The 25313-nt window shown below is 48.4% G+C and overlaps 1 protein-coding gene and 1 pseudogene across 1 annotated transcript; one reads left to right on the forward strand and one right to left on the reverse strand.

The window, feature by feature from the left end:
* Nucleotides 1-1766: 1766 nt before the first annotated feature.
* On the reverse strand, nucleotides 1767-5576 carry LOC125550864 (uncharacterized). Its single transcript, XM_048713975.2, has 5 exons — nucleotides 5112-5576; nucleotides 3504-3601; nucleotides 3347-3412; nucleotides 2548-3260; nucleotides 1767-2003 (listed from the first exon to the last, which is right to left on the reverse strand). Exons 1-5 carry the CDS (start codon nucleotides 5480-5482, stop codon nucleotides 1992-1994), a joined length of 1260 nt encoding a protein of 419 aa, XP_048569932.1. The 5' UTR covers nucleotides 5483-5576; the 3' UTR covers nucleotides 1767-1991.
* Nucleotides 5577-14105: 8529 nt separating this feature from the next.
* Nucleotides 14106-17443, forward strand: LOC147974995 (uncharacterized; annotated as a pseudogene).
* The last annotated feature ends 7870 nt before the right edge of the window (nucleotides 17444-25313 follow it).

The following is a 25313-nucleotide window of genomic DNA, read 5'->3' on the forward strand; positions in this document are numbered from 1 at the left end:
TCTTGAAGAGGGATGGCCTGGCATGGTGGATGAGAGCCCCTCTGGTTAGCCAAGAAGACCCACCCATGCAACCACACAAACTGCATCCATCACAGGGGCTTCCCAGCCGATGGTGAGATGGATCAGTTAGCAGAGGCATTGCATAGGCAAGTCATTCTTGGCTATCAGATGAAGGGAGGCTCTCCATCTCCATGCAAGGCTTCACCTCTTCTTCTTCTTCTTTTTCTTCACACTTGATATGCAATTCCTTCTCTCATGTATGTATGTTTGATGGTGGGTCTCCTTGGGGGTCTGTGTGGCATGCGTCCCTGCTGGCTCAGACAAGCTGGCATTTATAGTGTGGACATGGGAGGAGGTCAGGGCAGGTGTTGCTTGCGGCTTGCCACATTTAAGCTGAGTCGCACAATTGGGATCAGTCCAAATTGTATTTGTAGCCGAGTGAAAATCAATTGTATTTATTTGAGTGAGGATTTTGGATTATCGGAACTCTACATGAGGTTTTTATTTTTAACCGAGTGATGTATGTGCACCGTCCATTATAAAAGTTCACCAGAGGAACAAAACATATACCAAACATAAAAAAAAATACATTGAGGTGTCTACCACCAAACGACCACTATCGTCGTCAAAACGAGCCGCCGACGCACCTCTGCCGATGCTCTCCTATTGGAGTTGGCCTGACCTTATCGATGGCAGTCAGGCAGTCTTCATGAACATGCCCCTAAGGACCAATGTCCTTGAGCCGCAGTCGCATGTCGAACCCTTTAATTGATCAGAAGCGCCTGGCACCAGATCTCGCTATCGCTTATGTACGATGAGGAACATTAACCTTGCTACTACAAGGAAACGACAGGAATCTACATAGAAGCGACGTCAAGCTAGTCATCTTCCACGACGAACTCGAAGAGGCTCAGAGCTCGAAAAACCAACTCAAAAATGAAGCGATGTCATCAGCCCATAATATAAACGCTTTTATATTATAGAACAGAGAGAGTAAATGAAGCCAAGGAACCAGGATTTCCCTTGCCGCCGCCAGGGTAGCAGATACAGGGAAGGTGATTCCACAGACTGACCAGCAGAGCCTGGAGGGGATGAGTTCAGATGGTTAATTTGCATTTTCCAAGATTTGTTATGCAATGTTTGTTCAATGGGAAATGACATTTTCGTCGGCTACAAGGTATTTGTGGTGACTTTGACAATCTCAAACTTCGTATGTTTGGTCTCTTGGTAGGGTTCGATCTCTTAGGTGTAGTCATATGGATAGGGTGTGCATATGTGTGTTCATAGGTATATTTATAAAAAGAACATATATTTTACTGCACTTCCCCATTATGTCCATATCGCAATATTATTCCATTGAAAAGTAGATTTTATTCTATAGATCCTGAAAGTTGACCCACAAAATTCTTTTGAAATCTCATCCTCAGGGATTGAGATGCCCAATGTCAAGATCGATCAAAGCATCTAAACGGTACCTCTCGAAAAGTAAGTCTAGCGAATGTCAATGAGCATCCAAGAGTCAAGAGTAACAATCACAGGCAGTATATGCTTACTGCATGATACCAACGATCATTTCCCAACACAGGTGAAATGGTCAGATCACCGCAGCAAATGATTAAGGAATATTGCTTGAGGCTGCAATTTCAGGCATCAACTTGTACGTGTATAGTGCACTTGTACGGGCCATCAAATGCAATAATTCTACTGCTTATATCATAAGTTGCAGGACTACATCACAAGTTCGACGACAACTAAAGCATGAAACATCCATCAAAAGCACAGACCGCTCCAGACTTCACAAACCTTTCAAAAAGTCAAATATATGGCTACAAGAAATAGTAACGCACATCGATTTATAAGTCTACGATGTCAATGCAGGCAACAGGAGGCAATAAAGTAGTTCGGTTGTTTATTTTACAGGTGGAAATTTCTACATTTCAAGTAGAGCAACTAATGCCTTGTTCTTCGTGAAGCTACTTCTCATCAGATCCTTACTGCCTACCCTGCACGACACCAAAATGAAGAGGCATCAGTGATTAGCCACAGATTAACAGTATTATAGCAAGACTACAGATACAATTTTTCATAGGCATATTCCTCAGGGACCGCTGCTGCCAAATGAGTGTGCGGAGAAATTGGAACAGAATAAGATTGTCATAGCTTGGGTTTGATGTATGCGTCAGGATTTCCTTATAAATGATTGAATAATGATAATATATGCTTGCACTTATATTTAACAACTTAGGAGGTTCATTGCTCTAATGGTTTACCAAACAGATGTGGGTGAGCATTTAAGAACAAAAATTTAATCCACTTAGGAGACATGTGGAAACTGAAATCTAACAGTCAACATACAAACTTCAACCTCTCAGTGGGCAAGCACTACAGGCGTGATAAAAGTAATATTCATAGGTTTGATCGAAGTACTAGGTCGCACCATAATTATGCGATTTAAGCTTTATGGACAAAAGATATCAACATTGATCAACTTTAATCCGATACTTGTCCATAGTGCCAGTAAAAATCATATGACAAATGCTTTTATACCTGCCAGTTCCCTTGTTGTCCTTCACCTGGGCTAGGATACTGATCGGAAACCCCTTGTAAGTTATCTCCTCCATATGCAGGCGCTGCACCCTGTCTGTTGTCTCCACCATAACCAGGACCCCCTTGGTTACCTCCAGCATATCTCGATCCAGACGGTTGCCCATAAGCTGGAGGTCCAAATGGCTTCCCATAGGATCCAGGTGCAGACGGTTGACCATAATTTCCAGGTGCAGGCGGTTGACCGTAATTTCCAGGTGCAGGCGGTTGACCATAATTTCCAGGTGCTGAAGGGCCACCAGGCCTGAGATCTCCTTCCTGTCCTTGCGAGAAACTCCTGCGCTCTTGTGGATCTTGGAAACCTTGACCGGCTTCATTTACACGCCCTTGGTACCCACCAGGTGCATTGTAACCTGGACGGTCGGCGGAATCATTCCTCCCATAACCTCTACCATCTTGTCCAGCTTGTGTGTAATTCTGCTGTGGAGCGTAGCCTCTTACTTCTTGCTGTGGGCGGGACCCTTGGAAGTTTCCTTGTGGTGGCGACCTGTTCTGGTAATTTCCGTGAGGTGGAGGACTGTTCTGGTAATTACCTTGCGGTGGAGGACTGTTTTCGTAATTCCCACGATAGTTGCGGTTTCTATCATTCCTTGACGGTTTGCTATACTGAACAGGTGGTGGTCTTGGAGTTATGACACCATTCTCATATTTGTCTCCTGATGAAACCAATTCACACATACAGATTAGATTGGGGGCATAGGAAGTTACTAAACAGTAATTGATGAACAAGAATACAACAAACCTCCATACTCCTTTGTCTCTGGGTATAAATATGAATCAGGCAAGATAAAAACAACTCCAGGCAATCCTGATCAAAATGCAAAAAAAGAAGGTACTTAAATTTATAGAATAACAAACATTTCAAACAGAATATAAGTCTATATATCACATCATCTCACCGCGAAACTTTTCTGACATTTCCTCAGTCATTACAGCTTGAAAACCAACATATGTTGTTGTACTAAGAGCATACATCCTCTTCTTAGCCTCCTCATAACTACAAGAAGCTAAGAGCTCAGCTAAATGTTGCAAATGATATTACATTGCTTACACATCAGTCGGAAGAAACATTAGCATCATAAATAAGGGCATGCCTTCACTAGATAATTTCAGAGCCATCAATTTGATAAGCAACAGCTTCACAAATTCTAGGCAAGAGCAACGACTTAACCTTTTAAGAGCGGAAACAGAACCATCAAATATAGGGAACCATTCGCTAGCAGTATTCATTGGTGTAGAAACAGACCATTCGCTAACAACAACAACAACAAAGCCTTTAGTCCCAAACAAGTTGGGGTAGGCTAGAGGTGAAACCCATAAGATCTCGCAACCAACTCATGGCTCTGGCACATGGATAGCAAGCTTCCACGCACCCCTGTCCATAGCTAGCAGTGAGCATCAAATTCGATGAATAAGAACATACTGCAGAAACTATAACAGATAATGGGATCTTTGAACTGAAAAGTACATTCAAAATACTAGATGTAGACCCCATAATGACTTAAGTTATATATTACCAAAACGTTATGAAAAATTACCATTGCCATTCTCCAAAATCAAATTATTCTATATTTCCCTTTATAACCAGTTAATTACTATTCTAATTTCATACAGAAGAAAGCAACAAAGCTGACAGCGCAAACGATATTAGTTTTCAGGTCAATCTCGAGGTGCTACTTCTGATATTTCTGCCTAGTGGCCCACGTCTAGTTTAGTGGAGAGCCCTAACTAGAAAAGGCAGGATTAAATGTATGGTTGGATTATGGAAAATGCATGTCTTTACACTCAGGAAATGATAAATAGCAGTGAATTTAGAATATCTTGAATACTTCAAATCACCACACATACAAAAATGCTCCAAACAGAACAATGTTACTTGACATAGGTGTATCAAACTACCCCCTCCGTTCCATAATTCTTGTTTATTCAAGTCAAAAAATGTTGATGACACACAAAAAAATTGCATCATTCATGACTAAATCACTGGAGCTATCGAGCATATAAAATTTTAAAACGTTATTAGTCGCCATAAGTAGAACAAGGCACATTATCGCAAGAATCAAATTCTGTTGACATAATTCAGATCCATAGCCACCAAAATAAACATGACACCCGCCCTCAAAGCTATCACCCACTCACCTGAAAAAGCAACAAGCAGCTCAATGATTCCAGCAATTGCAACTACAGATTATTATCGTAAACCTTTGTTAATAAAAATATTAATATGGAACGACAATCAAACTAACAGCACGCCATATATCCGAACCAAATGAATACCACACACACGCAGCCTTCAATCACTCCAACCATACACAAGACACAAGAAAGGAAAGCAATCAGACTCATCCTCTGAGACTACTTCGACACGAGATGAGTCCGATTCCTGACCGATTCACACATTTCTAACGAGAAACGAAATAAGACTAATTCGACATGAAGACAGGTCCATTTCCTGACCGATTCACAGATTTCTGACAAGAAACGAAATAAGGGGGACTTCGTTATACCTTCCGACGACCTTGGCGAGGGTCTGCAGGTAGGTCTCGATCATCTCCTCGCGGGAGGGCTTGGGGTCGGGGAACTCCATTGTGATGAGCCAGTGGTTGTAGTCGCACCCCTCGAAGAGGATCTCGTCGGGGTCGATTTTGGCGTCGTCCGCCCCACCGCCGTAGTTACCCCGTGCCGCTGCCGCCGCCGTCGACCGGAAGCCGGCGGCGCCCCCGGGTAGGAACAGGCGCGGGAGCGGCAGCGGCGCGACGAAGGGGGCGAGGAGGGGGGGCCGATGGGGGGATGCCGCGGCGGAGGCGGTCGGACGGAGGAGGGACGCGGAGGTGGAGGCGGCGGCGAGGGCCCGACGGAGGCGGAGCGCGAGGGCCATGGCGGGCTAGGGTTTTCGTTGGGGGCGCCGCGGATGGAGGCTTCTGGGGTTTAAGGGGGTCGCGTGAGATGGGAGCGGTATACGGAAATGAGCAGCAGGGAAGCGGCATACGGGTGAAAGTTGGGCCCAAAAAAATGTCTAACCAGTTTCGTTAAACGCTATAAATTTTGTAGTGACCCGTATAATCAGCTCAACTTCCCCTCTCATCGTGGGAAGGATGGCCCCTTTATGTAGAAATGCCACATCAGTGCGCCGCCGGCGGAGTCTGCCATCACAGGCGACGACGACGACCATCATCGTCACGTCGCCCACCCACCCGCTTGCCGTTGTCACCCATTGTTCGCCATCGTCGCGCCACTGCTAAAAGAACACTTTCAAAAAAAGTTTTTACAGGACTTGCTAAAGCACCTCACGTAAACCTCCCCTGAATTATATAGACACCTCGTAAAAGTATTTTTAGAAGAAGTTTCTTTTAAACTTGTTGAAGAGGCTCTAAGTGCTTACTTCCTCCGGGTTTAGTAGACCCTTTATTTATTTATTTTGATAGAAAGACTATAAAGAAATCCCCTACAGTACAATTGGTGCAACAAACCCAAATTGCAAGTACCGTGCCTTGAACCTGGGTGGGTGGGAAGGCATCAGCCCCTTCCCACCACTAGGCTATGCCTTAGTCTGGTAGACCCCTTATGTTTGGAATCAAATTCTGATCATCCATACAACAAACATAATATAAAGTACATGCTACAAAAAGATACCTCGAAACAAGTTCCTTGCAGTATTTTTTTGTGATATATATTTCTTAGTTTATTAATTAAATTTATGGTCAAAGTTTTGCCCAAAATAAGAGAGCTAATAAGGCAGGCGGAGGAAGTATTTCTCATGGTGTGTTTGGTGGTGTGCATCATCTCATATATTCCTTTTTCAACCCATGTACAGTTGTTTGGTAGAGTGCATGTGCTCCATCATTGGTGGTTTCCTCGGGAAACCGTCATGGTACCTTGATCCGGGAAACCGACAGATGGAACCCCCGCAATCTGACAATATGTCGTCCCTCGAACCCGATTGAAAACGAAAGTATGTATGCCACAAGCCGAAGTGCGGCGAGCATCCGAGGAAGGCCTCATATAGGGTGATGAAACACACTATGTAAAGGATTGAATTGGGGATAAATGACGCAATTGGAGGCAGTAAAAATGCAAGAGTCCCCCGCAAGAAGGGGTGAATTGGAGATCCCAAACCTCTAATAAGAAAAGGGGACAAAAGCATACCCGCTCCTTCTTCTAGGGGTTGGGGTGGGTTCTTGGAAGGTATCCTGGTCAACGATGACCGGCCCCGGACGTGCATACGCGAGCTCCGATGGGGTAGATGCCTGGCATTAGAGAGACAGTCCAGTTGGCCTTGAGACATTGTGTAGTGATTCCACTCTCCCTCAACAGTGATGGTCCCACATGAGGACGAGGCAGGGGCATAACCCACACCCCTGGATCTTTTCTGTGGGAGACCGTCGGCAATTAGTGGAAGCAGGAAAGCGCATGGGAGCACGGCGGAGGTTGGGGCGAAGAGGCAGAGCACGAGGAAGAAGATCACGACAAGGAATGACGTGTAACTCTTCGCTTGTGACCCTCGTATCCTTTATATGCGAGGGAGATTTGTGAAGCGACGGTGGCATAGCCGAGCCATGGTGCATTAAATCTGCTTTTTTCATGTGCGTCATGCGCGAGAATTGAGTTGGCAATAGTTAAAATTTGTATTTGTAGAAACGCACGGTCGCCTTTTTGATGGGATGGGCGATGGTGAGTCCTGACCCACGTTTGCACTTAGCACTGACCGGCGCGGCAGAGACGTCTTTGCAGCCATGTAGGTTGATGGACGGGATGGGGCAGCGATGTCGGCCTCAGCCCCAACCATCATTACCCTACCAAACATGGGAATACTTCACAACTAAGGGGGTGTTGTGCGAAAAGATTTCCGACATTCGGAGCAACAAGGAAGTAACGAAGAGCTTGCCGTAAACCGAGGTGGACCTGAAACATCTCGAATACGAACCAAACATCGGATACATAAGGATTCATTGAACCAATTTTCGAGACTGAAGACCAAAGAATGAAGAACAACTCGAAAGATCCGAGGAGCGTCTATGATTTGAAGACTGGTTCAGGGGCTACTAACGGTGTTCCGGATTGTGGGTCACTCACCACGTTGTCTCCCGGCCAGATGGACTGGGTCATGGACCTCCATATCGGTTCACCAGTGGGCTACGTCAAGGGGCCCATGGCGTGTGAAAGGAAGGCTCCTGAAGACTTGACGTATACTCCAAGACATTAGAGGTTGTTTACAACACGTTCCCTTTTGTGTGTAATCGACTAACTTGTAACCCTAGACCCCCGCCCCCAGCCACTATATGTAAGTGCATCTAGTGCCACCCCTTGTTGATTTGGGAGTATTGACGACAAACTTGGTTGTGGGACTAATGTGTTTGTGAGATTCATAGGAGAACACAGGTATAAGTCCCTATGGATTCAGTTTACCCATCAAAGATGACCCCTAAAAATGTATGGAGACATTGAAGATAATGGTACACGAAGATTTTCGCTTGAAGACAATGGAGCGCGAAGACGTAGTCTTTTGGTAGCTTCATTTTATTCTCTCCTGAGTCATAGGAACCACCGAAGTATTGATGGCCCACAAGTATAGGGGGTCAATCATAGTCCTTTCGATAAGTAAGAGTGTCGAACCCAACGAGGAGCAGAAGGAAATGACAAGCGGTTTTCAGCAAGGTATTTTCTGCAAGCACTAAAATTGTCGGTAACAGATAGTTTGATAGCAAGGTAATTTGTAACGAGCAACAGGTAGCAATAGTAATAAAGGTGCAGCAAGGTAGCCCAATCCTTTTTATAGCAAAGGACAGGCCAGAACTTTCTCATATAGCAAGTAAAGTGTTCTTGAGGACACATGGGAATTCATCTAGTCACTTTCATCATGTTTGTTTGATTCACGTTTGTTACTTTGATAATCTGATATGTGGGTGGACTGATGCTTAGGTGTTGTTCTTACTTGAACTAACCTCCTACTTATGATTAACCCCTCTCGCAAGCATCCGCAACTACGAAGGAAGAATTAAGATAAATCTAACCATAGCATGAAATATATGGATCCAAATCAGCCCCTTACAGGATAGCGCATAAACTAGGGTTTAAGCTTCTGTCACTCTAGCAACACATCATATAACTACTACTCCACAATGCATTCCCTTAGGCCCAAATATGGTGAAGTGTCATGTAGTTGATGTTCACATAACACCACTAAGGGAATCACAACATACATATCATCAAAATATCGAACAAATACCAAATTCACATGATTACTTATAACTGGACTTCTGCCATGTCCTCAAGAATAAAAGTAACTACGCACAAATCATATTAATGTTCAAGATCGGAGGGGTATTGAATATCATTAAGGATCTGAGCATTTAATCTTCCACCAAATAAACCAACTAGCATCAACTACAAGATGTAATCAGCACTACTAGCAACTCACAGGTACCAATCTGAGGTTTTGAGACAAAGATTGAATACAAGAGATGAACTAGGGTTTGAGATGAGATGGTGCTAGTGAAGATGTTGACGAAGATTGGTCCTCCCACAATGAGAGGATCGTTGGTGATGACAATGGCTTTGATTTCCCCCTCCCGAATGGAAGTTTTTTCGGTGGAATCGCTCCGCCGGAGAGCAAAAGTGCTCCTGCCCAGGTTCCGCCTCGAGACGGCGGTGCTTCATCCTGAAACCCTTCTTCTGATTTTTTTTCTAGGTCAAATGACACCATATAGGAGAAGATGGGCCCCAAAGGCCTGCCAGGGGCACCACAAGCTTGGGGGGCATGCCCCCTAGGCTTGTCGCTGCCTAGTTGGTCCCTTTTGATATTTCTTTCTCTAGTATTATATATATATATATTCCAAAATAAATCTCTGTCAATTTTCAGGTCATTTGGAGTTGTGCACAATAGGTGTCTCCAATATTGCCCTTACCAGTCTAGAATTCCAGCTGTCAGCAATCTCCCTCTTCATGTGAATCTTGCAAAATAAGAGAGAAAAGACATAAGAATGGTATCATAAAGTGAAATAATAGTCCATAAATGCAATAAATACTGATAAGAAAACATGATGCAAAATGGACGTATCAACTCCCCCAAGGTTAGACCTCGCTTGTCCTCAAGCAAAATCCGGTATCGGTAATCATGACCACATGTTTAGAGATAGAGGTGTCGATAAAAACAAAATACAAACATGAGAGCATCATAGTCATTATCGTAACATCAATATATCATCATAAAACTTCTCATGCTACACTAGTACAATGAGGTGCTATACAAACGGTTTTTAACCCCTTTTCGCGATGGAATTTTGAACCGTCGCCAAGTGAGTGTGTGCGATAGGGGGGTCCTTCCCACACGACCCAGAAACCATCGGGGATAGGGAGCCTTGATGGATACAGTTGTCCCTATAAAACTGTTTATGATATCTCGAATATTCCAAACGCTTCATCCTTGCAACTCGTTTGTGCTTGCATTGCCATCGCGGTCGGTATTGTGTGGTGCTATGTTTACGATGCGCGGCCCATCACAAACAGTTCACAATTATAGAACGTGTATGATAAGCAGACAATCACACACATTTACTTTTCCTCGACTGTATGCGATTCGATGTAAGAGCGCATGCAGTTGTCCCTATAGAATTGTATGCCAAGCTTGAATACATCCCACACGATTCATCCGTCGTACCCGCGTTGGATGAAGACCTATCGCACGCATTCTTCTAAGACCAAACATTTGCGAAGCGCTCAACATCATAAACAGTCCATAATTGCCAAGCGTGTGTGATAAGGTGACTTCCGCAAACATTTAATAAAAAGTAACTGCGTGCGATGCTGTTGTTAATCGCAAATGTTTTTTCTTGGCTGATCGTGTGTGCAGTAGAGATTGATTGCACATGTAGTGGATCCGAGAAACATGTCTGATCTCCACGTCTATCGCAGACGTTTCGCTTTCGCAAATCGTGTGCACTATAATCCCTAATTTAATCCATAATTTAAAAATCACAGATTTTGAATTTGAAAGTAGGCAATCACTTATTTCATATCTAAACATGTTTATTACAAATATAGGTTCAACCACGAATGCATAATTCGAGGCACAAGTATATACACCGAAGAACTACAAAAGCACCAAGTAAAGAATGATGAACCACAGTTGTACTGAAGATTGTAAAGAGAGAGGCGAAAGACATTCTGGTTGCTGGAGAAGGTGAAGTGGAATGCCCATATTGTGCCCTCCTCCATGCATAATGCACGCACGACTCTAGGCCAACCCCTTGTTATGGCTACCTATCCATCCTTCACTGTCTTCATAAGGACTTCTCGATGCTCATTGTAGTCTGGATGAAATATTTTAACCTTCATTGCGTGTCCACCAATCATGTACTTTGCGAGGTAATCTTGAGTAAACTGCTTCGGGAACCACTGCGAATGAAAAAGATCCAGACACAGTTGTCTAACAACTCATTATGGGCAATAAAAAGAGAAGGCTGCAGAGTTTGTAGTTACCATCACTACAAAAAAGACACATCCGTGACATTTTGGGCCGAACGAAATTTTTTTCTGTCATGCTTATGATACTTCTATGATGATAATTGTGACAAAACCTGGTATCATCATAGATGTGGTGGGGTCCTACTTCTATGGCAAAAAATCGTGACAAAATGGGCTTTTCGTCCTGGGCGGGCCGGAGACGCAGCTGCATGACATTCTTTGGGTCGTCCATGACGGAAAAAACCGTGGTAGAAGTGAGGGCGAGGAAAATATCGGGGGGGGGGGGGTCCCCGGTTATGGTGGGTGGTCGGGGGCCGAGCGATGCGCGTTTCTCTCGTACGTGCACGCGTGTGCGAGAGGCATTGCGCTCTAACTAAACCTGAGAGAGGCGTTGGGCTCTAACTGAACCCGAGCGATTGCACTGCAGGCTACGCGTTACTGAACCCGAGCGATCGATCGATCCCTTGTTGTTAACTGAACCCGAGTGATTCCTTCGCTACTGCTGCTAACTGAAGCCGATCGATGCTGCCTCTTGATGAACAGTGAGCGTTGTTGGGGGGTTTGGATGAACAGTTCCCGATGGGGGTGGATGAACAGGACCCCATGGTGTTGCCGTTGGATGAACAGGACCCCCATCGAGCCGGTTGGGGGTGGATGAACATGACCCCATGGCGGGCTGGATGAACAGGACCCCGTGGAAGACTGGTTGAACAGTAGCCGGTGGAGGGCTGGATCAATAGTAGCCCATGGAGGGGTGGTTGAACAGGAACCCGTGGAGAGGGTTGGTTGAACAATAGCCGGTGGAGGAGCACGCGGTGGAGGCTCGATGAACAGGAGCTCGTGGATGAACAGTCACAGGTGGAGGCTGGAGGAGGTCGACGGTGGATGAACAGTAGCCCATGGAGGCAGTCGATGGTGGACATGAATAGTATCTTGTTGGCGTCCAGGGAACGGGGGTCCCCAGACTTGCCTACCTGCGGCTCGCGGCGTGGCTCCACCAGCGGCCCTGTATGACCCATCTGCATCAGCGAACACTCAAGACCCTCGCGAGGCGGACGACGCAAGACCTCCTCAGGGGCGGCCTCACCAAGATGGCTCACGAGGGGCGGAGAGATCAAGGCGAGGGGTAGCTCGCGAGGTCCCTGTGACGTAAGCCATGACAATCAAGGCCAGGCGGGTGCCAGCGCGCAGTGTCCTGGTTTCCTCTTTGATGCTAAGGAGGCAAGCGCAGGCGAGGAGTCCCGAGGCATCAGACAAAGGTTTCCATATCGATGCAACAAGACCAAGACCAGCAGGACGGAGGTCATCGTGGAGCCCAGGACGGCGTCACCACCAGAGCCTTTGGCAGACAAAGACCACCTGTTGTCAGGATAACTTGTACTAGTTGTCTCCTTTTAAATTTGGCCGTTGTGGGATCCCTTCCTGCCTACATTTGGGAAGAGGACCAGGGCCTCTATAAATAGGACTAGCCACCATCGTAGGTAGGCATCGGATCTGGAACTGGACCCATTCCATCCTCGACCACACAAGCTTACCGAGCTCGAGGACACCTCTCCTCAGGAGGCTATTCTTCCCTTGTATTTGTTCATCCTCAGCCCAAGAGGCAATCCACCACACCACACTGGAGTAGGGTATTACACCACATCGGTGGCCCGAACTAGTATAAACCCTGTGTCCCTTGTTCTGCGAGTTCGACGTGCCGAGCTTTGAGATCGTGGTGAGAGCGTGAGCTAGGGGGAGAGATCTTCGTGCGCACCCCAGAGTTCGAACCTCAAGGGTTTTGCCGGAACCTGAAATCCAACATTTGACGCACAAGGTAGGGGTGCGCTGAAGCTTTCCTTCCGTTGATCCACATTCCACCGCTCCACCGCATCCATGGCAGACGCGCGTCGAGCCCGCGCCGAGTGCCGGGCCGCCCTCGCCGCCCGTGTCGCTCAGACGGCCCCTGTCGGCGAGCCTCCCCATCGTTCTCCATCTCCTGTTGCCAACGCCGCTACCGGCCCGGCAGCAAACGAGCAGTAAGCATCATCACTGCACCCCTCCGTGCAGCGGGATGGCCGCACCGCCACCACGTCGCTGACTCCGGCCGGCTCATCGTCTCACGCTTGTCGCGCGCCCACGGACGCGCAGGCCGCGCTGCTCATGGCACGCGAGCTCCCGCGCTACCGCCCGGTCGATGACCTCTATGAGGACTGATTAGACCGCATCGCCGAGCTCGTTAGCGCCGCTGGGGGCTCTCCTGCACCATCCCTCTCACTGCCTCGCCCACCCCCAGCCGCGGGTGACGTAGCTCACGGAGCGCCTCAGCATCAAGATGGCGCCCTTGCGCCGAGACGCGCGGCTCATGGAGCGCCACCGCCTCCTCCGTGTCAAGACAGTGTCCTCGCCCCAAGACACGCGGTCCCGCGGTGTGATCCGCCATGTCGTGTGCCCACGCACGAAGAAGGAAGCTGTCAGGAGGTCCCTCGGCCGCAAGAAAACGCTCCAGTGCTCTCGACGCCACCACGGCAAGACCGCGTGCCGCCTGCGGCGGCGGTGCGCGGACATCAAGGGCAGGCTCCGCCTCTGCAGAGGGCCCCGGTGGTCACAGCAGGCTGCTGTGCCTTCACTCCCGAGCTGCGCACCGTCGTTTGGCCAGGCAAGTTCAAGCCGGATCTACCTTCGCGCTACGATGGCACCCCGACCCCGCGGAGTTCCTGCAACTCTACATACTGAGCATCGAGGCAGCCAACGACGACGAAAAGGTCATGGCGAACTGGTTTCCCATGGCTCTCAAGGATGGCGCCTGCTCGTGGCTCCTGAACCTGCCCGCGGGATCAATCTCCTCCTGGGGTGAGATGTGCAACCGCTTCATCGCCAACTTCCAGGGCACTCGCGACCGCCCTCCGACCGCGGGTGACCTGCGCCGTATCAAGCAACAACCAGGAGAGACCCTACAGAAGTACATCCAGCGCTTCAACAACGTTCGCCTCAAGATCCCCAAGGTGACAGACGAGGCCATCATCTCAGCGTTTTCCGATGGCGTTCGCGACGTAAAGATGAAGGAGGAGCTCGCCATCCACGAGGAGCTATGCACGACTCTGGAGTTGTTCAACATAGAAACCAAGTGTGCAAGAGCTTAGGAGGGGCGCCTCTCCCTCCTCGAGCTCCCTGTTGCTGACCCAGAAGAGAAGAAAGCCAAGGTCAAGGACGTGAAGCGCAAGGGAGTAGTCGTACTCGCGGTGGAGCCGGACACGAAGCGCGGCCGGGACCACCCCGAGTCATCCAAGAGCAGTCATCCGTTCTGCGCCTTCCACAATGTAGAAAGCCACAACACCAATGATTGTCAAGAGCTCAGGGCCATCCGAGATGTACGCTTTGGTCGACGCCCCGAGCGCAACGACCAGGGCTATGGCCGAGGAGGAGGACGAGGTGGAGGATGCTGGATGACCGCGACCCCCGTCAGGAGTGGCGCGACCGACCTCGTGAGGACCACTGGCAGGAGCAGCCTCGTGAGGGCGCCTGGCGCGACCAGCCTCGCGAGGACCGTCCTCGGGGCAATCCTGGCCTCCCTCTGCTGCCGCCACCACCAAGAAGGAACGATGACCACCATCAGGACGAGGGGGTTGGGGGCTTCTAGGAGCCACGCGTCGTTGCTTGCATCTTGGGCAGTGCTCAGGCCCTGGCTTCCCAGCGCATCTTCAAGCAGCTCTCTCGCGAGGTGAATGCAGCCCTCCCCAGGCTCGAGGCCACGCGTCCGCTCAGGTGGTCCAAGTACGCCATCACCTTCAGCTCGGCGGACCAGCTCAAATGCGCGGCGACCGCCGGCGTCCTTCCGATGCTCTGTTCACCCGTCATCAACAATGTCCAAGTCACCAAGACCCTCATCGACGGCGGCGCGGGGCTCAATATCCTGTCCGTCGAGACGTTCGACAGCCTTCAAGTACCCTATGATCAACTGCAGCCTACTAAGCCCTTCTCAGGAGTGACCGATGGTTGCACCACCCCGATAGGGCAAGTTCGTCTCCCTGTCACCTTCGGCCAGCGCGACAACTACCACACCGAGCTCGTCGACTTCGACGTCGCCCACATCCGTCTGCCGTACAATGCCATCCTCGGGTACCCAACATTAGCCAAGTTCATGGCAGTGACCCACCATGGCTACAACGTCCTCAGGATGCCAGGAAGCGGCGGAATCATGACAGTCCCCTACGAAGAAAGAGATGTGGTGTGCTTCCTCGAGCGCGCCTTCCAAGCCGCAACAATCGAAGACCCTAATAGCGAGGGCACGCAGTATCCTCCTGAGGCCGTCCCCAAGAAGAAGAAGCAGCTACTCCACATAGGGCCTTAGAGGGGCGGTGTCTCTAGCGGCACCGCCTTAGGATCAGCGCCCGCACCTGGGGCACCTCCCTCCCTCGCATAGGAAGGCGCGCCTGGCGCCCTCCTCGGGCAAGGCTCGGGGGCTCTCTTCTGGAGGGCCTCAGACCTGGCCAACATCACGAGGGAGGCGCTCGGGCACCACATGGAGGTGTTCTTCGTGGCACGTTTCCCTCAGGAGGGCACCAGGCGAGGAGAGCCCGACGCTCAGGAGTTCATCGTCAAGGCCACCCAGGAGCTTCAAGAAGCAAGGGCCATGCGCGACGACCGCCGCCCACCTGGTGCAGCTCCCCATCTAGGTGAGGGTGGTGAGCTGCGTGTCTGCATCGACATCCCAGGGCTCAACAGGGCCGCATCTCAGGAGCGCTTCTGGCCTTCGCGTGCTGGCCGGTGCGAGGGTCCACCTCACAGCTATGTTTGCATGCCGTTTGGCCTGCCGAGCATGGCAGCCGCCTTCCAGCACAACCTACAAAGCATCCTGGCAACCCAGGAGGCCAGGCATCACGCGGTCCTGGCGGAGATGGAGACGGTCCTCAAGGAGCCACCTGAGCCCCCAGAGCCTCCCGAGGCTCAGGGTCTTGGCGGCTCGTGAGGAGCGACTTCTTCAGCGTGCGCCTTCAGCTACCCCAACACTCCTTCGGCAACGAAACCAGGTGACACTTTCCAAAGCTTATTAAGCTGGGAGCGCCCCTCAGGCTGCATTATTCCCAGGTCGCATGGCCTGTCCCTGCGGCATGTATCCTCTTGCATCTTTAGCTTACCCTACTGGGGGCGCCCCTCGGGCTGCATCATCCCCAGGCCGCTCGGGTCCGTCCCAGTGGCATGTATCGTTCTCGCATCTATCTAAGCTAGCTGGTTACCATGCATGATTTATTTATAGTCATCCCTTGCTTGATTGTCACTCGCCGCGGCCGCCTGCGTCGCCCATCGGCCCCTCGCTCATCCTGCAATGGGGGCTACCCATGTTGGCACGACGCTTGTGCTCGGGTCTGCCCCTGCAATGTTGACAAATCGGAGCGGTCGAGCTCTGGCTCACGGCACGCCCGCACACGTCACCTCACCAGACCCTCAGTGCCTTCATCTTCTTGCGGAACGACCAGTGGCAGACCAGAAATCGTGGTTGCGATTTGTACCCTTCTTCGCGCTAACCTGCAGGAACCTCCCGAGGGCGACAGCAGGCGGTACCGCGGGCTCCCTCTTTTCCCATGCGATTCGCTTGTGCATTAAAGGGGGGTTCCTGAGCATCGCGACTCAGGAGCTCTTACTGGCTCTCCAGCCGTCACCCCTGGCCTTGACCACGGCATCGCGACCTGGCATACCAGCGGCGCCTGAGCTCGCTCGAGGGTCGGGACCCAAGGATGTAGAGCACACGGAAGAGCGTGGGAAAGAGGGGGAGACTCGCACGGGCCTAACCTGGCTACGTTATGGCCATCGACGCGCAAGCCTGGTGCTGCACAAGGAATCAACTCTGGACTGCCAAGATAAGTTTTGCACCCGGGTCTGCCGAGCGCTACGGCATAAGATTCCCACCTCTTGCAGCCTTGCTGCAGTGACGTCACCTCCCTTTCCCACCTTTAGGTAGCTGCTTGCACGCTAAAGGGGACCTCTTGAGCATCGCGCCTCAGGAGCTCTAACTGGACCTCGGGCCGCTCACCTCCTGGCCTTGACCACGACATCGCGACCTGGCATACCAGCGACGGCTGCAGCCTGCCTAGGGACCGGGACCTGTCGGCGTAGAGCACCAAGCTACCGTGAAGTTGGAAAGGGGAGACCGAGCCGAAGTAGGACATGCATTCCTAAATCTTCATAATAAGGACGATATCAACAAAAGGCATTACAGACCCTTTACACGCCCTCCACGGGGTCCATCTTGATGCCTCACAGGGAACAAAAGAAGGAAGTTCTAGGAGCCCTATCTACACGCGCCAACGCTGCCGACACCATCATCAATAGTGGGCCATGGGAGGCCGGCACCAACCTCATCCAGATCAGCGGCGGCGGTGGTCGGGTGCCACGGTAGCGCTCTGGGCACGATGGGATCTTGCATGCACGTAGTTGTCGTCGCTTGTCTCCGGAGTCTTGTCATGCTCGGGAGAGTCGCTGGACCACCAGGAGTCACCACTATTGCTGGAGGAGCTGTCAGCAGGTCCGAGGGCGGGCTGAGCGCCTACCGCCGCAACGTCCTGGCGCCCCCTTTAGGACAGCACTCCAAGCGGCGGCCTTCCTCGTCGAAGACCTTGAAGAACATCGTGGAGGCGCCGTCGTACTCGAAGTGGATGGCGAGGGCGCCCTCCGTGCGGCAGACGTGGGCGACCTCACCCCATCCATGGGTCATGAAGACCTTGCCAGGGGAGATGACCTCAACCTCCGCCCCCGTTGCTGGGGTGTTGCACCCAGCGTGCTGCAACCACAGCTCCAGCGACCCCCTCGATGGCATCACCTCGGTGAAGAACAGCGAGAACTGGATCCACGTGCTCGGTGGCATCGCCGCCCACACCACGAATTCGCGTGAGGAGCCCTCAGCGTGGGTTCGCGGGGCGGCAGCGCATGCCGCCACTACACGGCCACCGCGGCCGTGGTGCGGGGGCATCGGTCCCTACTACCTCCTTCGGAGCCCTCTTCCTGGGCGTACAAAGACATCGGATAGCCCGGGGAAGGCCGTTCGTGCCAAGGCCTTGACACCTCTGGCCTCACGGCTACATCACAGCGTCGGGCCAGCCTCTTCTTCGGCTGAAGCGGCCCCGGCTCGTCGCGGGGGGCTTTTCCCTTTTCTTCGGCTGAGAACCTCCGTATTGGCGCCATAGGTGACGCGGCGCAGCAGCGAAGCAAGGAGGAGGAAGAAGAAGAAGCAGGAGGAGCGAAGGAAAAGATGGGTGATGGGGGCTCCGCCCCCCTTCCCATTTATAGCCAGGAGGAGGCCAACCGCCGGCCTCCATGATCTAAGGTAATAATGACCTTTTTTCTGCATGCAACAGGGACTCGTCAAGTCGGGCAGTTGCCGAGGCAGCATGGGGAAGCAGAGACGCCCATGTCCCAACAATCGCCACGCGTCAACCGAGGCCGCAGGCTGTTGGGGCCCACGGCACTCCGCACTGGCCCCTTCGCTTCCCCTCAAAGCCAAGTCCGAGCGTGCCTTGGGCCTGGGGGCTACTGTCGGCGTCCTGGGAATGGGGGTCCCTAGACTTGCCTGCCTGCGGACCGCGGCGTGGCTCCACCAGCGGCCCTGTACGGCCCATCTGCATCGGCGAACACTCAAGACCCTCACGAGGGGCCAAGCCTCACGAGGCGGACGACGCAAGACCTCCTCGGGGGCGGCCTCACCAGGTTGGCTCACGAGGGGCAGAGAGATCAAGGTGAGGGGCACCTCGCGAGGTCCCTGTGACGTAAGCCATGACGACCAAGGCCAGGCGGGTGCCAGCGCGCACAGTGTCCTCGTTTCCTCTTTGGTGCTAAGAAGGCAAGCGCATGCGAGGAGTCCCGAGGCATCAGGCAAAGGTTTCCATATCGGTGCAACAAGACCAAGACCAGCAGGACGGAGGTCACCGTGGAGCCCAGGACGGCGTCACCGCCAGAGCCTTTGGCAGGCGAAGACCACCTTTTCTCAGGATAACTTGTACTAGTTGTCTCCCTTCAAATTTGGCCGTTGTGGGATCCCTTCCCGCCTACATTTGGGAAGAGGACCAGGGCCTCTACAAATAAGACTAGCCACCACCGTAGGGAGGCATCGGATCTGGAACTGGACCCATTCCATCCTCGACCACACAAGCTTACCGAGCTCAAGGATACCTCTCCTCAGGAGGCTGTTCTTCCCTTGTACTTGTTCATCCTCATCCCAAGAGGCAATCCACCACACCACACTGGAGTAGGGTATTACACCACAACGGTGGCCCGAACCAGTATAAACCCTGTGTCCCTTGTTCTGCGAGTTCGACGCGCCGAGCTTTGAGATCGTGGTGAGAGCGTGAGCTAGGGGGGGGGATCTTCGTGCGCACCCCAGAGTTTGAACCTCAAGGGTTTTGCCGGAACCCGAAATCCGACATATCCTGTGGAGTCTCGTTTTGCGGTACGCCACACCCTTTCTGATGAACAGGATCCCCATTTCGACCGTAGCACTCCAACACAAGTCCGTTTCCTTCGTTTTGCGGTACGCCACACCCCTCCCGATCAACAGGACCCCGTTTCCATCGTAGGAGGTACAAGAGAAGTCTGTTTCCTCCATTTTACGGTACGCCAGACCCCTCCCGATGAATAGGATCCCGTTTCGACCGTGGCCGGTCGAACACAAGGCCGTTTCCTCCGTTCTGCGGTACGTCAGGCCTCGTTTCCATCGGCTGTTTCATCCAAGCTGGTTGGCTCCCGATGAACAGCACGCATTCCGTTGCCTCCCAATGAACACGATGCATGATGTCTACTACACAACCTTCTTCTTGTAGACGTTGTTGGGCCTCCAAGTGGAGAGGTTTGTAGGACAGCAGCAAATTTCCCTCAAGTGGATGACCTAAGGTTTATCAATCCGTAGGAGGCGTAGGATGAAGATGGTCTCTCTCAAGCAACCCTGCAACCAAATAACAAAGAGTCTCTTGTGTCCCCAACACACCCAATACAACGGTAAATTGTATAGGTGCACTAGTTCGGCGAAGAGATGGTGAAACAAGTGGTATATGGATAGTAGATAAAGGTATTTGTAATCTGAAATTATAAAAACAGCAAGGTAACTAATGATAAAAGTGAGCGTAAACGGTATTGCAATGATAGGAAATAAGGCCTAGGGTTCATACTTTCGCTAGTGTAAGTTCCCTCAACAATAATAGCATAATTGGATCACATAACTATCCCTCAACATGCAACAAAGAGTCACTCCAAAGTCACTAATAGCGGAGAACGAACGAAGAGATTATGGTAGGGTACGAAACCACCTCAAAGTTATTCTTTCCAATCAATCTGTTGGGCTATTCCTATAGATGTCACAAACAGCCCTAGAGTTCGTACTAGAATAACACCTTAAGACACAAATCAACCAAAACCCTAATGTCACCTAGATACTCCAATGTCACCTCAAGTATCCGTGGGTATGATTATACGATATGCATCACACAAACTCAGATTCATCTATTCAACCAACACAAAGGACCTCAAAGAGTGCCCCAAAGTTCTACCGGAGAATCATGGCGAAAACGTGTGCCAACCCCTATGCATAGGTTCATGGGCGGAACCCGCAAGTTGATCACCAAAACATACATCAAGTGAATCACGTGATATCCCATTGTCACCACAGATACGCACGACAAGACATACATCAAGTGTTCTCAAATCTTTAAAGACTCAATCCGATAAGATAACTCCAAAGGGGAACTCAATTCATTACAAGAGAGTAGAGGGGGAGGAGAAACATAAGGTCCAACTATAATAGCAAAGCTCACGATACATCAAGATCATATCACCTCAAGAACACGAGAGGGAGAGAGAGATCAAACACATAGCTACTGGTACATACCCTCATCCCCGAGGGAGAACTACTCCCTCCTTGTCATGGAAGGCACTGGGATGATGAAGATGGCCACCGGAGAAGGATTGCCCCCTCCGGCAGGGTGCCAGAACGGGTCTAGATTGGTTTCAGTGGCTACGGAGGCTTCTGGCGGCGGAACTCCCGATCTATTGTGCGTTCTGGAAGTTTTAGGGTACGACGATATATATGGGTGCAGGAAGTACGTCGGAGGAGCCACGGGGGCCCCATGAGGCAGGGGGGCGCACCCTAGGGGGGTGGGCGCGCCCCCCACCCTCGTGGGCAGCCCGTGTCTCCCCTGACGTGCACTCCAAGTTCCCTGGGTTGCTTTCCTTCCAAAAATAACTTCTCCAGTTGATTTCGTTCCGTTTTGACTTCGTTTGATATTCCTTTTCTTCGAAACACTGAAATAGGCATAAAACAACAAATCTGGGCTGGGCCTCCGGTTAATAGGTTAGTCCCAAAAATAATATAAAAGTGGAAAATAAAGCCCAATATTGCTCAAAACAGTAGATAAATAGCATGGAGCAATCAAAAATTATAGATACATTGGAGACGTATCAAGTATCCCCAAGCTTAATTCCTGCTCGTCCTCGAGTAGGTAAATGATAAAAAGATAATTTTTGATGTGGAATGCTAGTTGGCATAATTTCAATGTAATTCTTCTTACTTGTGATATGAATATTCAGATCCATAAGATTCAAGACAAAAGTTCATATTGACATAGAAATAATAATACTTCAAGCATACTAACTAAGCAATCATGTCTTCTCAAAATAACATGGCCAAAGAAAGTTATCCCTACAAAATCATATAGTCTGGCTATGCTCCATCTTCACCACACAAAATATTTAAATCATGCACAACCCCGATGACAAGCCAAGCAATTGTTTCATACTTTTGATGTTCTTAAAGTTTTTCAATCTTCACGCAATACATGAGCGTGAGCCATCGATATAGCACTACAGGTGGAATAGAGTGGTGGTTGTGGAGAAGACAAAAAGGGAGAAGATAGTCTCACATCGACTAGGCGTATCAACGGGCTATGGAGATGCCCATCAATAGATATCAATGTGAGTGAGTAGGGATTGCCATGCAATGGATGCACTAGAGCTATAAGTGTATGAAAGCTCAAAAAATAAACTAAGTGGGTGTGCATCCAAGTTGCTTGCTCATGAAGACCTAGGGCATTTTGAGGAAGCCCATCATTGGAATATACAAGCCAAGTTCTATAATGAAAGATTCTCACTAGTATATGAAAGTGACAACATAGGAGACTCTCTATCATGAAGATCATGGTGCTACTTTAAAGCACAAGTGTGGTAAAAGGATAGCAGCATTGTCCCCCTTTTTTGGCCTTTCTTTTTTTATTTGGCCTTTATTTTTATTTGGCCTTTTTTATGGCCTTTCTCCTTTTTTGGGACAATGCTCTATTGAATAATGATCATCACACTTCTATTTATTTACAACTCAATGATACAACTCGATACTAGAACAAAGTATGACTCTATGTGAATGCCTCCGGCGGTGTACCGGGATATGCAATGAATCAAGAGTGACAAGTATGAAAGAATCATGAACAGTGGCTTTGCCACAAATACTATGTCAACTACAGGATCATGCTAAGCAATATGACAATGATGAATGTGTCATGATGAACGGAATGGTGGAAAGTTGCATGGCAATATATCTTGGAGTGACTATGGAAATGCCATAATATGTAGGTATGGTGGCTGTTTTGAGGAAGGTATATGGTGGGTGTATGGTACCGACGAAAGTTGCGTGGTACTAGAGAGGCTAGCAATGGTGGAAGGGTGAGAGTGTGTATAATCCATGGACTCAACATTAGTCATAAAGAACTCACATACTTATTGCAAAAATCTATTAGTTATCTAAACAAAGTACTACGTGCATGCTCCTAGGGGGATAGATTGGTAGGAAAAGACCATCGCTCGTCCCCGACCGCCACTCATAAGGAAGACAATCAATAAATAAATCATGCTCCGACTTCATCACATAACGGTTCACCATACGTGCATGCTACGGGAATCACAAACTTCAACACAAGTATCTCTCAAATTCACAACTACTCAACTAGCATGACTCTAATATCACCATCTCCATATCTCAAAACAATTATCAAGTATCAAACTTCTCATAGTATTCAACACACTCATAAGAGAATTTTATTATTCTTGAATACCTAGCATATTAGGATTTTAAGCAAATTACCATGCTATTTAAGACTCTCAAAATAATATAAGTGAAGCATGAGAGTTCATCTATTTCTTCAAAATAAAACTACCACCATGCTCTAAAAGATATAAGTGAAGCACTAGAGCAAATGACAAACTACTCCGAAAGATATAAGTGAAGATCAATGAGTAGTCGAATAATTGTGCAACTATGTGAAGACTCTCCCATTCAATAATTTCAGATCTTGGTATTCTATTCAAACAGCAAGAAAAGCAAAATAAATTGACGCTCCAAGCAAAACACATATCATGTGGCGAATAAAAATATAGCTCCAAGTAAAGTTACCGATGAACGAAGACGAAAGAGGGGATGCCTTCCGGGACATCCCCCAAGCTTAGGCTCTTGGCTATCCTTGAATATTACCTTGGGGTGCCTTGGGCATCCCCAAGCTTAGGCTCTTACCACTCCTTGTTCCATAGTCCATCGAATCCTTACCCAAAACTTGAAAACTTCACAACACAAAACTTAACAGAAAACTCGTAAGCTCCGTTAGTATAAGAAATTAAATCACCACTTCAATGTACTGTAATTAACTAATTCTTTATTTATATTGGTGTTAAACCTACTGTATTCCAACTTCTATATGGTTCATAAACTATTTTACTAGCCATAGATTCATCAAAATAAGTAAACAACACATAGAAAACAGAATCTGTCAAAAACAAAATAGTCTGTAATAATCTGGATCAAACATATAATTATGGAACTCATAAAATTCTCAAATAAATTTCTGGACCTGAGGAATTTATCTATTAATCATATGCAAAAATAATTAACTAAATAGAACTCTCCAAATAAAAATGGCAGCAATTCTCGTGAGCGCTAAAGTTTCTGTTTTTTACACCATGATCAACAAGACTCTCCCCAAGTCTTCCCAAATGTTCTACTTGGCACAAACACTAATTAAAAACCACATCTAAACAGAGGCTAGATGAATTATTTATTACTAAACAGGAGCAAAAAGCAAGGAACAAAAGTAAAGTTGGGTTGCCTCCCAACAAGCGCTATCGTTTAACGCCCCTAGCTAGGCACGATGATTTCAATGATGCTCATATAAAAGATAAGAATCGTAACATAAAGAGAGCATCATGAAGAATATGACTAGCACATTTAAGTCTAACCCACTTCCTATGCATAGGGATTTTGTGAGCAAACAACTTATGGAAACAAGAATCAACTTGCATAGGAAGGTAAAACAAACATAACTTCAAAATTTTAAGCACATAGAGAGGAAACTTGATATTATTGCAATTCCTACAAGCATAAGTTCCTCCCTCATAATAATTTTCAGTAGCATCATGAATGAATTCAACAATATAACCAGCACCTAAAGCATTCTTTTCATGATCTACAAGCATAGAAATTTTATTACTCTCCACATAAGCAAATTTCTTCTCAGTCGAAATAGTGGGAGTATCATAAGAGACTTGAATACTATAAATTGTTTCCACATTAAAAGAGTAATGTTCAGAGAAAGGGTACTCATAATCATGACAAGTTTTATAAATATAATCATCACTACTCTTTATAGCATAAGTTTCATCACAATAATCATCATAAGTAGCAACTTTGTTCTTATCATAACAACTTTGCATATCAAAATTTGGAAGACTAAAAATATCATCATTAATAAACATAGCATCCCCAAGCTTGGGACAAACATTAATTGCAGCAAATATATTCTCAAAAACATCATCTTCATCAAACATAGCATCCCCAAGCTTGGGCCTTTTCATATCATAAGCATAATCACTCTCATCATTAATTGTATGAATAACACCAATAGTATAGCAATTATCATATTCTTCCAAGCAAGTGCCAAAAAGATTTTCAAGATCATAAGAAGTATCATTATCTTCCACAATTATATTTTCATGAGGCACAATAGTAATAGGAGCAGTATTATTTGGAAGAGATATCTTTTTACCTCTCTTCCTTCTTCTTTTCTTCTTCTTCACCACATCATGTGTGGGTTCAATCCTCTTTTTGGAGCTCCTTATTAATGAGATTGGTTGAATAGGAGGCTCTTCCTCGTTACCTGATTCATCATAAGAAATAATAGGAGGGTATTGGGAAGTCTCTTCCCTTTCATTAGTATTCTCTTCATCTTCTATTTGTCTTCTTTTCTTTA

Source organism: Triticum urartu, chromosome 4A (genome assembly GCF_056163025.1).
Source record: "Triticum urartu cultivar PI428250 chromosome 4A, HENAU_Tu73, whole genome shotgun sequence".
Lineage (NCBI taxonomy): Eukaryota > Viridiplantae > Streptophyta > Magnoliopsida > Poales > Poaceae > Triticum > Triticum urartu.